Genomic DNA, 16,770 nt, shown 5'->3' with positions numbered 1-16,770 from the left:
TCAGTCGTTTAAAAAAAAAAGAAAGAATATTTCTATATTTCTATCAGTATCAGAAACAGAGAGCAACAAATGCCACAAATATATTTATAACCCTTGCCATTATTTTCACACAAACATTCTTTAAGCATAATCCAACATTATTTGAAATGTTAAAATGGCTTGTCATTTCTTAATTACTAACCTAACAGTATTATCATCTTTTTCAGTTATCATCTTGCCAAACTTCTTAATGTCTTTTCTTCTCTCCATTACTGATTTCCCATGTGACTATAAAGATGTTTTCTATTATGTAATAGATACACTCTTGAATAAATTAAGGAACACTTTTGGTGGCATCACTGTATAGTAAGGACTGCAGTTGGGTGAATTGAGATCACTTGTTGACATGATTCTGGAGCTGTTATTCTTAGCTTCCTTCCACTGGGGCTCAGCACTCCGTCTGTGAGGCAGAAGCGGCCTGTGTTTAACTCAGCAAGATCTGGCACAGCCTGTCTGGGTTGAAATCCTGGCCTCACCATGGAGTAGATAGCTTTTTTGTGAGCTCAGGCAAACTGCTTAACCTCTCTCTGCTGCAGTTTTCTCCTTTTTAAAATGAAACAGAAGAGAGCATCTAATTTAAAAGATTATTGTGAGAATTACATGTTGGGATGCTTATAAATCGCTTAAAGGAGTGACAGGCATATATTTCAATGTTAGACCTAATTATGATCATAATTATTTTTACATGGATCAATAACATTGTTAATGTCTTTTGTTTACCGTCAACACTACATGAATCATGATTTCAGGAAATTTGCCACTCAATTAGGGTTTTGTAATTTGCATATTAAGATAATATATGAGCAATGACAAATCCAATAACTTGATAATATATAGAATAGAGTGTATACTTATATGTAGAATCTAATATATGACACAAATAAACTTATCTATGAAACAGAAGCAGATGCACAGACATAGAGAACAGACTTGTTGCCGTCGGGGAGGGATGGATTGGGAGTTTGGGATTAGCAGATGCGAACTATTAAACATATAGGATGGATCAATGACAAGGTCCTACTGTATAGCACAGGGAACCATATTCAATATCCTGTGATAAACCATAATGGAAAAGAGTATGAAAAAGTATATATATATATATGTATATAACTGAATCACTTTGCTGTACAGCAGAAATTAACACAACATTGTAAATCAACTGTACTTCAATAAAATAAAGAATAGAGTGTATAGATGCTGATATAATTATCAGTGAGGAGATGCTGAGTACAGCAGCTAAATTGGTGGATTTTGACTTCTTGGTCGTCACTCAGGTCAGCAGAAAAGGAGGACATTTCTGGCAATTTCAGTCATATTCCACAGGTTCTCAGTAATTATTTATTTACCTCCCAATTTTAATTTCTTATATCTGGTTTTTATTACACATGTAGGGTATAAATTATTTAAACAAATTTAAAAAATAAGTTTATAACCTGAGAAGGAGAGGAAGATGGGAATGAAATTCGGAAAGTGTTACCTATCTTTAACTAAAATACAGGCTAGGATAGAGGAATGATTCATTCATTCTTTTAACAGTTATTTACTGAGCACCTGCTATGTTCCATGTACTATCCTAAGCTTTTCAAATAGGTCCATGAACAAAATAGACAAAAACCTCTGCTCTCATGGAGCTTACATGTTAACAGGGAAAGTAAATAATAGATATAAGTAAATTACATACTACATCAAAATGTGATAAATATTATGGAAAGAGAAAACGTAGCATGGAAAGGCAGATTCCGAGTGCAGAGCAGGGGAGTTGGTTAGCCTTTGGGGATGAGTTGCAGTATGATAATAGGGTTATCAGAGCAGATTTCATGGAGAAGATAAATTGAATAGAAGTGAAGGGAGTTGGACCTATTTGGGGGAAGGATGTTGCAAGTCGTGCACATGCTCTGAGATGGGAGTGTGGCCTGGCGTGTGTAAGGGAAAACAAGGAATCCAGTGAGATTGGAGCTCATGAGTAACAAGGAGATGGGAAGAGAGGTCTCAGGGGCCAAATCAGGTGGAACATTGGGGGCCGTCTTAAGAAAGTTGACAAGTGCTTTGGAGTCAGAATTACTTTAAAAACTTGATTCTGCTGTTTACAATTAACATGATATAATGACTTAAAATTATTTAATTCTTTTGATCCTCTTCTCATTTTAAAATGACAAAAAGCAGTACCTCCTTTTCAGAATTGTTCTAAAGAAATGAGATAATCTATGTGCCTTGCACATAACCATTCACACGGTGGTTGTTATTTGTTGTTATTATTATTGCTAAGAAGACTAGAGTTAATTAAATTCAGAGATGGTATGTATCCCAAGTAACTTGAAATTATAGAAGACCTAGCCAGTCTTGTGATTTCTGTGAATGTAAAGGAGAGAAACAGGTTATGAAAAACATAAAAAGAATCTATCTCTGAATAAACAAATATCTACTTGCATTCTTTAAACCAGCCTCAATAACTTACTCTAAAGCTAAAAGGATATAAATTTCAGTTATATAAGGAACATGGTCTAAGAGGATATTAAATACTGAGAATTTTATTTTAGGAACAAATAAAGTTATCGATATCAACTCTATTTGATTCATTTATTCAACAAAATGTGCAGAGTCTAATGCTTTTTTTAGAATTAGTTTTAAGACACATGTTTGCCATATTTCAATATCTGTGAGATTGGGAATCATTTTATAATCCTGAAGTTGATGAAAGATGGCTTGTGCCAGACTCTGGGAATACTGTGATGAATAAGGCTCAGCCTAGGCCTGCAGATTTTTACTGTTCAGTGGAAAGGCTTTTAACTCAGGGAATAACAAAATCAATACTTTGGAAATGTAATTCTCACAACAGAGTAGAGAAGGAATCAGAGAAGGGGGAGATTGAAGGCAGAAAGACAGACTCCTTAGGAGGATATTGAATACGTTGCATGAAACAAAACAAAAACATTAAGTATCTGAATTAGAGCAAAGACAGTGGACATGGAGGGAAGCGGCTGTATCTCAGAGATGTTTTGTAGTAGAAGAGACAGAATTTTGTGACTGATTCATAATAGCAGATGAGGAGGACTAATCCAAGGGGGTTGCCATGGGTCTGTACTGGCCTACCAGGTGGGTAGCGTATGTGAGATGAGGTTAGTACTGGGGGGTGGGTGGCAAGGAGAGAATATGCGTTTGATTTTAGATGTCGTGTTAGGCAGAATTCTGGCTCCAAAGATGATCCCCAATCACTGTTGTCTGTAGAAAGGTTGATTTCCTGGGGCTTTGCCAATGCGATTACATTTGCCCATGTGATCAAGGTTAATGATCTTGAGATGGGGGAGATTCTGCTGAATTATTGGTGGGTCCAGCGTAATCACAAGGATCCTTAAAAGTGGATACCCTTTCCTGGCTTTGGACAAAGGAGACGTGACTACAGAAGGAAGGTCAGAGAGATGCAGTATAGCTGACTTGAAGATGGAGGAAGGAGCCATGAGTCAAAAATGTGGGTGGCCTTTAGAAGCTGGGAAAGACAGGGAAAAGCTGCTTTGATAAAACCTCTAGAAAGGAACACAGCCCTGTGGACACCTTGAATTTAGCTAATTGAGACCTATTTCAGATTTCTCATAACTTTGTGATGTTTTAAGCCACTACATTTCTGGCAGTCGCTTATTATAGCAGCAGCTGAAAATGAATACATGTATAGAATCCCAAATGGAGATGGTAATGAATAGTTGAAAATGTAAGTCTAGAGCAGAGGAGCAATGCTAGGCTGGATCAACTCATTTTTGGTTTAATAAAACATGGTTGATAAATGACATATTTAGGGACACCTAAAGAAAGCATTTAGAATAAAGAAAGAAACAATTGAAGAGTGAACCCAGAAAGCCACAAATATTTCAAGGTCATTTATGGAAGAGGAGCCAGAGAAGGAGGCAGAGAGATCAGAGAGGGGAGTGGAGAGCCAGGTGGGTGGTTTCGTGAAACGAGGGGGCTGGTTGAGTGGTGGTTAGTCATGTCCAGCGTAGAAGGACCAGTTTGATGGTAGCTGCAAAGAGGACTTTGAACTTGGCAACTTGGGAACTGATTACATTAGAGAGGGCAGGTGTAGTAGAGTGCTGGGGAAAGAAATATACGGCGATATGTTGAAGGAAAGAGGTGGTAGTGAGAGAGAAGTGGGCCTGGAGTCAGACAGCCTGAGATGGACTCCTGCCTGCTCAGAATTTTAGCTCTGTGACCTTGGGTGAGGCACTTAAGTTCTCTAAGTCTCAGTTTCCTTTCGTGGGTATTTAAGGGAGAAACAACTGTGATTTTTATTTCACATTCTATTATGGATGGTTCCCAGCAGTGGCTCAGTACTGACACAGAAGCCAAGATTCCGTCCGAACTGACCGGTGAGTTCAGCGTAGCCCATGAGAACATGGTTAATGGGAGCATATGATAGCCTCCCTTTGGTTCACGGGCACAGATCTGAGCTGTATTGGACCTTTTATTTAGCTTTTTGTTTATCCATGTCTGACAAGAGAAGATACACAGTTATGAAATATATCAAGTATAATTTCAGATTTATAAGCATGAACCAGAGTTCGTTTCTGTGGCATACTTTCCCATAATATGCCATTGGGTGGAATGAGGTAAGAGCTCCTGACAGTAAGTGAAACCCTCTTGCAGTTGATGGGAAGATAGGTTTCATTCTTGTCTTTTTAATTGAAGTATAGTTGATTTATGTTGTGTTAATTTCTGCTGTACAGCAAAGTGATTCAGTTATACATATATATACATTCTTTTTATATGCTTTTCCTTTATGGTTTATCACAGGATATAGTTCCCTGTGCTATACAGTAGGACCTTGTTGTTTATCCATTCTGTATATGATAGTTTGCATCTGCTAATCCCAAACTCCCACTCCATCCAACCCCCTCCCGCTTGGCAACCACAAGTCTGTTCTCTATGTCTGTGCGTCTGTTTCTGTTTCGTAGATAGGTTCATTTGTGTCATATTTTAGATTCCACGTATGAGTGATATCATATGGTATTTGTCTTTCTCTTTCTGAATTACTTTACTTAGTATGATCATCTCTAAGTCCATCCATGTTGCTGCAAATGGCATTCATTCTTTTTCATGGCTGAGTAGTGTTCCATTGTATATATGTACCACATCTTCTTTATCCATTCGTCTGTCGATGGACACTTAGATTGTTTCCATGTCTTGGCTATTGTGAATAGTGCTGCAGTGAACATAAGGGTGCATGTGTCTTTTTGAATCATAGTTTTGTTTGGGTATATGCCCAGGAGTGGGATTGCTGGATCATATGGCAACTCTATTTTTAGTTTTTTGAGTAATCTCCATCCTGTTTTCCATAGGGGCTGCACCAACTTACATTCCCACCAGCAGTGTCAGAGGGTTCCCTTTTCTCCAGACTCTCTCCAGTATTTGTTATTTGTAGACTTTTTAATGATGGCCATTCTGACCAGTCAGAGGTGGTACCTCATTGTAGTTTTGATTTGCATTCCTCTAATAGTTAGCGATGTTGAGCATCTTTTCATGTGCCAGTTGGCCATCTGTATGTCTTCTTTGGAGAAATGTCTATTTAGGTCTTCTGCCCATTATTTGATTGGGGTGGTGTTGTTTTTTTTTTTTTTTGATACTGAGCTGTATTGTATATTTTGGAAATTGATACTGAGCCGTTTGTATATTTTGGAAATTAATCCCTTGTCAGTCGCATCATTTGCAAATATTTTCTCCCATTCTGTAGGTTGTCTTTTTGTTTTGTAGATTTCATCCTTAAAATGTCAAAATTTAGATATTAAGGAAGCCCTCTGGTGATTGAGGATGTCGTTACAAATCACTGAGTACTACTATATGATGCACTTTTAAAATTAAAAAGTTGGCTTTATTTTATCTTACTATTTGGCCCATAAAGACATTTATAAATACTGACCTCTTTGATTAACTACCGTTTGTGTGAGGAAAAGAAAATTTCATTGCAGCCAATTAGAATTTGTAAGAAACTCAAGAATTCAGTTATCCTTTGATTCCGGTAATATTTCAGAATCTTGGACTCACTACGTAATTTGTTGAATCCTGATCGTTAGCTTTACAGATTGGCAATCCCTAAGATATTGGGATGTATTATTCAATCATAAGTACTTGTCAGACACCCAAATATAATTTAATCTGCTAGATATGTTTGCAAAATTAATTTGTGTAGCTACTTGCCAGTTTTATCTGAGGAAACGTTACACTTGGAATTTTGTTTGCCTTACATTTCCAAAGTGTCTCTTAAATCTCTCTCTACTGGGTTTTTAAATGAGATGCTATATTTTTTTGCAAATTATCTAGGTTTCTGTAGATGCCGCCCATGGTTATAGCCCCCGAGCCATTGACATGAGCAATGTTACACTATCCAGAGATCTGCATGTAAGTACTTTTAAAAATATTCTGCAAATTCCATTTTTAAAAAGCATACTGTAACATTTCCTGCATGTATTTTACAGCATGAATTATTTGAATGTAGTGATCATATAGAAGGTCCATGGAATTTATAGATTATGTACCCTAAGCTTTTAATGCTGTAAAAGTGGATAGAACTTTTTCTAGGATAATATATTTTCTTTAAAGATCATATCTATGTAAAAGTCCTAATATAATTAAATAGCTGCATGTGAGAAGAGACTAAATCAGTAGTTTATAATGCTCTGCTCAAGGATCACTTTAATTACTCATGAAAGAATATATATTATAAGTTGTTTATCCAGGGAAACGGATGGCATTTTGCTTTCTCCAGCCATACTTCCTGTCTCCTTTGTCACTAAGGAATCTACTTTGAATTGCCTGATTTGAGTGAAAAGATAAAGTTTGTTGCCATGGAACATAAGTTAACAGGTCAATATAATGATCCGACAATGATATTGGCATTGTTAGTATTATTCCAAGAGATATAAGTATATAAAGATAAAAATCTGTGGATTGTTAAATTGTTTGGCTTGCCCTTTGTCATTGCTCTGGTACGAATGTATTAACATGACATAGTAAACTTGAAAATCAATAATGAAAGGAATCTTGGAGGTAATCTTGTCAAAACCCAAAGACCACAGAGGCCAAGCCTCGTCCAAGACCTCAGACTGACCTAGATTGGGACAGACATGGATCTAGACTGCTTGTCTGATTCTCTTTGCATTCAGTGTTCATTCAGTAAGGTTTACATCATCTTTTAAAACTTTAGAAATTAAAATAAGAACTTGTAAATAAACATATTTTTTAAGTGCATAGCTAGTTTGAAGTTTCATTATTAAATTAACAAAACATGTATCTTTAAACATTATAAAGAACAATGACCATTCCCATCACATCACCTCTGCTGGTTTGTAAATTCACAGATCATTAGAATCCTCTGAAATTCAGATTCTAAATAACAAAGCTGTGCTTAATTATCTTTTAGATGTGTTTTAGCACTAACACACTACGATTTATTAATTTAAAGTATGTTCTCATATTACATATTGGAAGGCAAAGTTATCTTTTTCTACTATCCTTTTAGAGTATAACTTAGTTGCTAAACATTTTGTTCGTTTAAGGCTATGGCGGAAATGATGGCTGAAAACTACCATAATATATGGGCAAAGAAAAAGAAACTGGAACTGGAGTCCAAAGGTAGTATTTTCTAAAAATCCTTATAAAAAAACAATCAGAGTTTGAGTACATGAATGTATGATATGGATAAAATAGTCTTTTCAGCATAAGAGCTCATTATAGCTTTATTTTATTAGAATGGTTCAAATATGGCTGTAATACTTTCAAGGTGGAAATGCTATTTCCTGATTTCCTGATTGCTAGTGTATATTTCCTCGTGTCTCAGAATTTTGATGGCTCTCTCTTGCCCATTTTAGCATGTAGATAACTATATTTCTCACCCTAATATCCGAGGTGTTCTATTAATTACGTAGACCTCCCTCACTGACTTCTATCCCCAACTTAAATATTTCTCTTATTTCATTCTATCTCCCATCCTCAGCCTCTTTGTTTTGTTCAGTCCAGTTATGTTATTCTCTCTTGCATTCTGTTTTTCTAACATCTTTATTGGAGTATAATTGCTTTACATTGTTGTGTTAGTTTCTGCTGTATACCAAAGTGAATCAGCTATATGTATACATACATCCCCATATCCCCTCCCTCTTGCATCTCCCTCCCACCCTCCTTATCCTACCCGTCTAGGTGGTCGCAAAGCACTGAGCTGATCTCCCTGTGCCATGCAGCTGCTTCCCACTAGCTATCTATTTTACATTTGGTAGTGTATATATGTCAGTGCTACTCTCTCACTTTGTCCCAGCTTACCGTTCCCCCTCCCTGTGTCCTCAAGTCCATTTTCTATGTCTGTGTCTTTATTCCTGTCCTGCACCTAGGTTCTTCAGAAACTTTTTTTTTTTTAGATTCCATATATATGTGTTAGCATATGGTATTTGTGTTTCTCTTTCTGTCTTTTCGTCTTGTTTATGGTTTCCTTTGCTGTGCAAAAGCTTTTAAGTTTCATTAGGTCCCATTTGTTTATTTTTGTTTTTATTTCCATTTCTGTAGGAGGTGGGTCAAAAAGGATCTTGCTGTGATTAATGTCATAGAGTGTTCTGCTATGTTTTCCTCTAAGAGTTTTATAGTGTCTGGCCTTACATTTAGGTCTTTAATCCATTTTGAGTTTATTTTTGTGTGTGGTGTTAGGGAGTGTTCTAATTTCATTCTTTTACATGTAGCTGTCCAGTTTTCCCAGCACCACTTATTGAAGAGGCTGTCTTTTCTCCATTGCATGCTCTTGCCTCCTTTATCAAAGATAAGGTGACCATATGTGTGTGCGTTTATCTCTGGGCTTTCTATCCTGTTCCATGGATCTATATTTCTGTTTTTGTGCCAGTACCATACTGTCTTGATGACTGTAGCTTTGTAGTATAGTCTGAAGTCAGGGAGCCTGATTCCTCCAGCTCTGTTTTTCTTTCTCAAGATTGCTTTGGCTGTTTGGGGTCTTTTGTGTTTCCATACAAATTGTGAAATTTTTTGTTCTAGTTCTGTGAAGAATGCCATTGGTAGTTTGATAGGGATTGCATTGTATCTGTAGATTGCTTTGGGTAGTAGAGTCATTTTCACAATGTTGGTTCTTCCAGTCCAGGAACATAGTATATCTCTCCATCTATTTGTACAGTCTTTAATTTCTTTCATCAGTGTCTTATAGTTTTCTGCATACAGGTCTTTTGTCTCTTAAGGTAGGATTATTCCTAGATATTTTATTCTTTTTGTTGCAGTGGTAAATGGGAGTGTTTCCTTAATTTCTCTTTCAAATTTTTCATCATTAGTGTATAGGAATGCAAGAGATTTCTGTGCATTAATTTTGTATCCTGCTACTCTACAAATTCATTGATTAGCTCTAGTAGTTTTCTGGTAGCATCTTTAGAAGTCTCTATGTATAGTATCATGTCATCTGCAAACAGTGACAGTTTTACTTCTTCTTTTCCAATTTGGACTCCTTTTATTTCTTTTTCTTCCCTGATTGCTGTGGCTAAAACTTCCAAAACTATGTTGAATGAGAGTGGTGAGAGTGGGCAACCTTGTGTTGTTCTGATCTTGGAGGAAATGGTTTCAGTTTTTCACCATTGAGAATGATGTTGGCTGTGGGTTTGTCGTATATGGCCTTTATTATGTTGAGGTAGGTTCCGTCTATGCCTACTTCCTGGAGAGTTTTTATCATAAATGGGTGTTGAATATTGTCAAAAGCTTTTTGTGTATCTATTGAGATTATTATATGGTTTTTATTCTTCAGTTTCTTAATACGGTGTATCACATTGATTGACTTGCGTATATTGAAGAATTCTTGCATTCCTGGGATAAACTCACTTGATCATGGTGTATGATCCTTTTAATGTGCTGTTGAATTGTTTGCTAGTATTTTGTTGAGGATTTTTGCATCTGTGTTCATCAGAGATATCGGCCTGTAGTTTTCTTATTTTGTGACATCTTTGTCTGGTTTTGGTATCAGGGTGATGGTGGCTTCGTAGAATGAGTTTGGGAGTGTTCCTCCCTCTGCCATATTTTGCAAGAGTTTGAGAAGGATAGGTGTTAGCTCTTCTCTAAATATTTGATAGAATTCGCCTGTGAAGCCATCTTGCCCTGGGCTTTTGTTTATTGGAAGATTTTTAATCACAATTTCAATTTCAGTGCTTGTGATTGGTCTGTTTATATTTTCTATTTCTTCCTGTTTCAGTCTCAAAAGGTTGTGCTTTTCTAAGAATTTGTCCGTTTCTTCCAGGTTGTCCATTTTACTGGCATAGAGTTGCTTGTAGTAGTCTCTTAGGATGCTTTGTATTTCTGTGGTGTCTGTTATAACTTCTTTGTCATTTCTAATCCTTTTGATTTGAGTCTTCTTCCTTTTTTTCTTCGTGGGTCTGACTAATGGTTTATCAATTTTGTTTATCTTCTCATAGAACCAGCTTTCAGTTTTATTGATCTTTGCTATTGTTTCCTTCATTTCTTTTTCATTTATTTCTGATCTGATCTTTATGACTTCTTTCCTTATGCTAACTGTGGGGTTTTTTTGTTCTTCTTTCTCTAATTACTTAAAGTGTAAGGTTAGGTTGTTTAGTTGAGACTTTCTTGTATCTTGAGGTAGGATTGTATTGCTATAAACTTCCCTCTTAGAATTGCTTTTGCTGCATCCCATAGGTTTTGGGTCATCTTGTTTTCATTGTCATTTGTTTCTAGGTATTTTTTTATTTCCTCTTTGATTTCTTCAGTGATCTCTTGGTTATTTAGTAGTATATTGTTTAGCCTCCATGTGTTTGTATTTTTACAATTTTTTTCCTGTAACTGATATCTAGTCTCATAGCGTTGTGTTCAGAAAAGATACTTGATACGATTTCAATTTTCTTAAATTTACCAAGGCTTGATTTGCGACCCAAGATGTGACCTATCCCATAGAATGTTCCATGAGCCCTTGAGAAGAAAGTGCATTCTGTTGTTTTTGGATGGAATGTCCTATAAATATCAGTTAAGTCCATATTGTTTAATGTGTCATTTAAAGCTTGTGTTTCCTTATTTATTTTCATTTTGGATGATCTGTCCATTGGTGAAAGTGGGGTGTTAAAGTCCCCTACTATGATTGTGTTACTGTCAATTTCCCCTTTTATGGCTGTTAGCATTTGCCTTATGTATTGAGGTGCTCCTATGTTGGGTGCGTAAATATTTACAATTGTTATATCTTTTTCTTATATTGATCCCTTGATCATTATGTAGTGTCCTTCTTTGTCTCTTGTAATAGTCTTTATTTTAAAGTCTATTTTGTCTGATACAAGAATTGCTACTCCAGCTTTCTTTTGATTTCCATTTGCGTGGAATATCTTTTTCCATTCCCTCCCTTTCAGTCTGTATGTGTCCCTAGGTCTGAAATGGGTCTCTTTTAGACAGCATATGTACAGGTCTTGTTTTTGTATCTATTCAGCCAGTCTATGTGTTTTGGTTGGAGCATTTATCCATTTACATTTAACGTAATTATTGATATGTATGTTCCTATTACCATTTTCTTAATTGTTTTGGGTTTGTTATTGTAGGTCTTTTCCTTCTCTTGTGTTTCCTGCCTAGAGAAGTTCCTTTAGCATTTGTTGAAAAGCTGGTTTGGTGGTGCTGAATTCTCTTAGCTTTTGCTTGTCTGTAAAGGTTTTAATTTCTCTGTCAAGTCTGAATGAGATCCTTGCTGGGTAGAATAATCTTGGTTGTAGGTTTTTCCCTTTCCTCACTTTAAATATGTCCTGCCACTCCCTTTTGGCTTGCAGAGTTTCTGCTGAAAGATCAGCCGTTAACCTTATGGGGATTCCCTTGTATGTTATTTGTTGCTTTTCCCTTGCTGCTTTTAATATTTTTTCTTTGTATTTAATTTTTGATAGTTTGATTAATATGTGTCTTGGCATGTTTCTTTTTGGGTTTATCCTGTATGGGACTCTCTGTGCTTCCTGGACTTAATTGACTATTTCCTTTCCCATGTTAGGGAATTTTTCAACTATAATCTCTTCAAATATTTTCTCAGACCCTTTCTTTTTCTCTTCTTCTTCTGGGACCCCTATAAATCATATGTTGGTGTGTTTAATGTTGTCCCAGAAGTCTCTGAGACTGTCTTCAATTCTTTTCATTCTTTTTCTTTATTCTGCTCCCTGGGAGTTATTTCCACCATTTTATCTTCCAGCTCACTTATCCGTTCTTCTGCCTCGGTTATTCTGTTATTGATTCCTTCTAGAATATTTTTAATTTCAGTAGTTGTGTTGTTCATCACCGTTTGTTTGCTCTTTAGTTCTTCTAGATCCTTGTTAAATGTTTCTTGTATTTTCTCCATTCTATTTCTGAGTTTTTGGATCATCTTTACTGTCATTACTCTGAATTCTTTTTCAGGTAGGTTGCCTATTTTGTCATCATTTATTTGGTCTTGTAGGTTTTTACCTTGCTCCTTTGTCTGTAACATTTTTTCTTTTCGTTTCCTTTACTTATTTATTTATTTTTGATGGGTGGTGCTGTATTCCTGTCTTACTGGTTGTTTGGCCTGAGGTGTCCAGCACTGGAGATTGCAGGCAGTTAGATGGAGCCGGGTCTTGGTGCTGAGATGAGGACCTCCAGGAGGCCTCACTCTGATTGATATTCCCTGGGGTCTGAGGTTCTCTGTTAGTCCAGTGGTTTGGACTCAGAGCTCCCACCACTGGAGCTTGGGCCCGACCTCTGGCCTGGGAACCAAGATCCCGCAAGCTTTGTGGTGTGGTTAAAAAAACAAAACAAAACAAAAAAACAGAAAAGGAAGAAAGAAAGAAAAAAAGGAGCAGTACAATATCAAAGAATAAAAAACAAAATAAAATTAGGAAGATAAAAAATATATTAGGAAAAATAAAACTATAATTGGAACAACTGCAGCAAGGTAAAATAAAACCACAACAGAAAAAAAACAGCTGGGGGGGGTGGCAACACACCAAAAGGAGAGATCACTAACAAAGTATAAAGAATAAAATAAAATTAGAAAAATAAAAGATTTATTAGGAAAAATAAAAATATAAAAGAATCAACAATAGTGAATCAACCAAGTAAAGCAGAACCCCAATCTGAAAGAGGAAAAAAACAAAAAAGCCTTGGCTATAGGGACGGGGTTTAGGTGGGGGGTGGAACTTAGGCAGGGGCGGGGTTTAGGGTGGAGTGGGACCTAGGCGGGTGGGGGGGTGACATTTCAGTGTGGGGCGGGGCCTAGACAGGGTGTCCTTCAAGTGTGGGGCAGGGCCTCTGCTTAGGACCTGCATGGAAGGGGAGAGGCAGCACGTGGAAAGAACCGCCTCCGGAGTGTGGAGTTCCAGGGTTTGGAGGTAGGGCCCTGGGTGAGGGTGTGTGGGTGGGGTTTAGCCCCAGCGTGTTGGAGGGGGTCTCAGAGAGCGTCTCCGAGTGTAGAGGTGGGGCCCTGTGGGGGGGTGTAGGGGTGGGGCTTGGGCTCTGCGCAGCAGGAGGGAGGCTCCGAGGGCAGAGGATTAGGACCAGGAGCCCAACACGTTCCCTGGTGCCTGAGTGGACAGGGAAAGCGCTGGCCCCGTACCCCTCCATTCCTTCGTGCCCTGCCCCCACCGTCTCCCCCAGGGTCTCCCCCGTCGCCGCTGGACCCCTAACCGTGGGTGGGTCCCGCTTCGTGTAGGAACTCCTTCCCTCCCTCAGCCGCCCCTCAGGAGCTCCAGTCCCCTGCCGCCACTTCTCCTCCTCCTTCACTCCCCCCGACGCCCCACGTCCTACCCGGTCGCTGGGGGTTCCTTCCGTCCCCTCAGGTGTCCGTGGTCCCCCACCGGTGCCTGAGGTGCCCTAGTTGTGAGGAGATGTGAATTCCGCATCCTCCTCGTATGCCATCTTGTCTGCGCCCCCTTACATTCTTTTGCTTGCTCTTTTCTGCTGTTTTTGTTAAATACTAAAACAACCTAGTATTCTCTTAGTCATTTCTCAAATCTTTTCTTAGTTTATTGAGAAAATTATATTTCTTAATATAAATATATGTTTGCATAAATATTTTCTTCAGTTTAATGCATCTGATGATCTCTTTCATTGTTATTTATTCAGCATTAGCTGAATAAATCAGCAGCATTAGCTTTAGATTATACACATATTGTTTATAATGTGTGTGTGTGTGTTTTCTTTAATTACTTCCTATGTGGGTCTCTTTCCCCCAATGAGAATATAGTTCAGGTTCAGGGCCACAATTTTGATTACTTTTGTCATCTTTATTGTACAGTTCTGGACACCAGGAAACTCTCTATTTCTTATTTATTGCTACAACTAAGAATAGAGAAGGAGATCATTTTGGGAGGTGGAGATATTTCATAATGAAAGGAATAGCTGTGATATTGGAGGGTGGTACCAGGCACCAAGCACTAGGAAACCGAGTAAAACAAATTAGAATTGGGCATAGAAATGAACAAAAAGGATTCCGTATACCAAAATTGCCTATTCAAGAATTTGACTCAGGACTAGACCTGTTTTTCTAGAAACATTCCATAAGTGTTTGTAAAATGAATGATCAGTTGTTTGATTGGCTGACGGATGGATGGAAGGATGGATGGATAACTAAGTTACAGAGTCATAGAATTTTCACTTAGTGAGGTTTCATTTAGTGAAGGAGCATTGTCCACATAACTAGTTAACAAAATTACTATTTGTTCCATGAGCAGATTACATGAAAAAAATTCAGTTTTGTTTTCTAAGTATGTTTCAATCACTATGGTTTGGTTACAATTAAAAGTAATAAGCAGCTATCTTAGTACTCACTTCTAATAAGTATGCTAGAAAATCATCATCCTTTAATTTCTGGCCCAGCCATCAGGTGTCCTACAGTCAGTGTTTTCTTTGAAGCACATCACTCATAAATGAGGCACCTGTACCTCTGCATCCAGCTTGTATTGGTCCAAATTCATACTTTGTAGGGTGGAGACAAGCATAGTTGCAGCAAAGGCTAAAAGGGGAGGTGGTGAAATTAGTATTCTTACCCCATGAAGGCTACCCTTTCAAAGGAGGAAGTGAGTTGTTTGGCACTAAAACAGCAGGCCAGTAGGAAAGGTATTGAAATATATAGCACTGGATCTTGGCTTTTAAGTTATTGGGGCTAAAGGAAGGAGAAATGATTCTTGGAACCAGAGAGGCTTGAGACTGTGGACAGTTTTAGGACAGAAACTACAGGTGTCTTTTCTCCAACGTGTTCCCTCTCCTGGAAACTTTGACAGCCAACTTGTGTCCTCACAGCTCTGCTTCTGCTTCCAGGAAGATCTGGGTGGGACTGTGGGAGAGGCCTGTCACCTACTGCATGTCTTGGTACCTGTGGGGTGTGTGTGTGTGTGTGTGTGTGTGTGTGTGTGTTTGAGAGAGAGAGACATTGAAAAACAATAGAAAAGAGACAGAGAAACAGCAGGAGAGAAGAGAGAAGCCAGGAAGTCAGGAATAAGGAAATGACTTGAAATAGCCATTTAGTCATTTAGACACCTGGACAACCAAGAGAGTCAGTGCCAAACCTGCCCACTTTTGTTTCAGCCCATCCAGGGCTCAGGTCTCTTTTACCATCCGTGCATCTATGTGCAGAAGATGAATCCGTGCAGAAGATGAATCTGCTTTAGAAAAACCGGGAGGAAATTTCCTTTTTGCTCACCCAGGTTGTCTGTTCCTCTGTGCCCTCCCAATCTGCTTTAAGAAGCTAGCAGAATTTGGGTGAAATCAGGCAGTTTAAAGAGTATGTCATGAATAGAAAAAAGGTGTGAGAGTCCAAGAAATATTATCCATGCTCCCCAAGTAGTGAAAAATGTAAAGAACTAGCATTTCTTTTTATCCTTCTGTCCCCACTACCACATATTTTGGGCTGCAATGATCTGTCACTAAGCCAAGGACAGTGATGGTATCAAACAATTTTGACCCTTTAGCATGAATGAGTACACAAGGCAGGCAGTATGTTTGAGGCAGAGTCCTAGGAATTCCTGCGTATTTATTCACCTCTCAGGTTTAGCTAGTTTCTTTACCTCCCTTGCACATAATATCTATACTCATGTTATAAGTAGGCAAGATCAAGGTAGTCACACTGCCATTAGCTAAGTGGCACAGCAAAGGACATAATTTCCAGTCTGTTGGCTGACTTCAAAGAGCCCACCCTATCTAGTTCTGAAGGGTTTTAGAGTCAGAGCGTACTTTGTGTTCTGAGGATTTTTAAAGTTTAGGCTTTATTCATTGTCTCTCTCTCTCTTTCTCTCTTTCCCTCTTTTCCTCTTCCCCACCGCCCTTGCCCCTCACCCTTCCCAAAGTAACCTATTCGTGTCTGACCTCCCCCCCCAGATCATTGTGGATTACAAATTAAGTTGCCAATGTCTCTAGGAATAAAAGACTACATGCAATAGTGGAATTTCTAAATAGGTTATGATTGCAGCATGATTAAATTAAATGCTTTATAAATTTTTGGATAAAATATGCCGTTAAATTCTATCTGGGATTATGATAGAAGTTAAATTTGTTCTCAGTGGGCTTAGTAGTTGATTCTATATCCTTCTTGCTGGCCACAAAATGTTTCTTAGTATCACATGAGAATTGTATTCTACTGACAAGTGTATTATATTACATTAATAATTGTATCATACTGTAAAATTACTGATGGCTTCTTAATATGCTTCGTGTTAACGTGGTAGTTCCTGACTCTCCCTTTGCATTTGTGGTGTATAGTGTCACCTAATGGTCAGAAGGTTCAGTGCGTGATTGCAT

General features: G+C 38.0%; 1 protein-coding gene across 6 annotated transcripts in view; it reads left to right on the top strand.

Annotated features, from left to right (window-relative positions):
* RYR2 (ryanodine receptor 2) overlaps window positions 1-16,770 on the top strand; it is a 777,004-nt gene that overhangs the window by 602,274 nt on the left and 157,960 nt on the right. For all 6 annotated transcript variants that reach the window (XM_082407544.1, XM_082407541.1, XM_082407542.1 and 3 more), the window contains 2 exons: window positions 6,343-6,420; window positions 7,578-7,653. In XM_082407544.1, coding sequence (XP_082263670.1) covers window positions 6,343-6,420; window positions 7,578-7,653 — 154 coding nt within the window. The remainder of the gene's footprint in view (window positions 1-6,342; window positions 6,421-7,577; window positions 7,654-16,770) is intronic.

This window comes from Balaenoptera borealis (assembly GCF_965194805.1).
Source record: "Balaenoptera borealis genome assembly, chromosome: 10".
In the NCBI taxonomy this organism is placed as follows: Eukaryota; Metazoa; Chordata; class Mammalia; order Artiodactyla; family Balaenopteridae; genus Balaenoptera; species Balaenoptera borealis.
The sequence above is the reverse complement of the archived record's forward strand: the minus strand, read 5'-3'. Positions and strand labels throughout refer to the sequence as shown.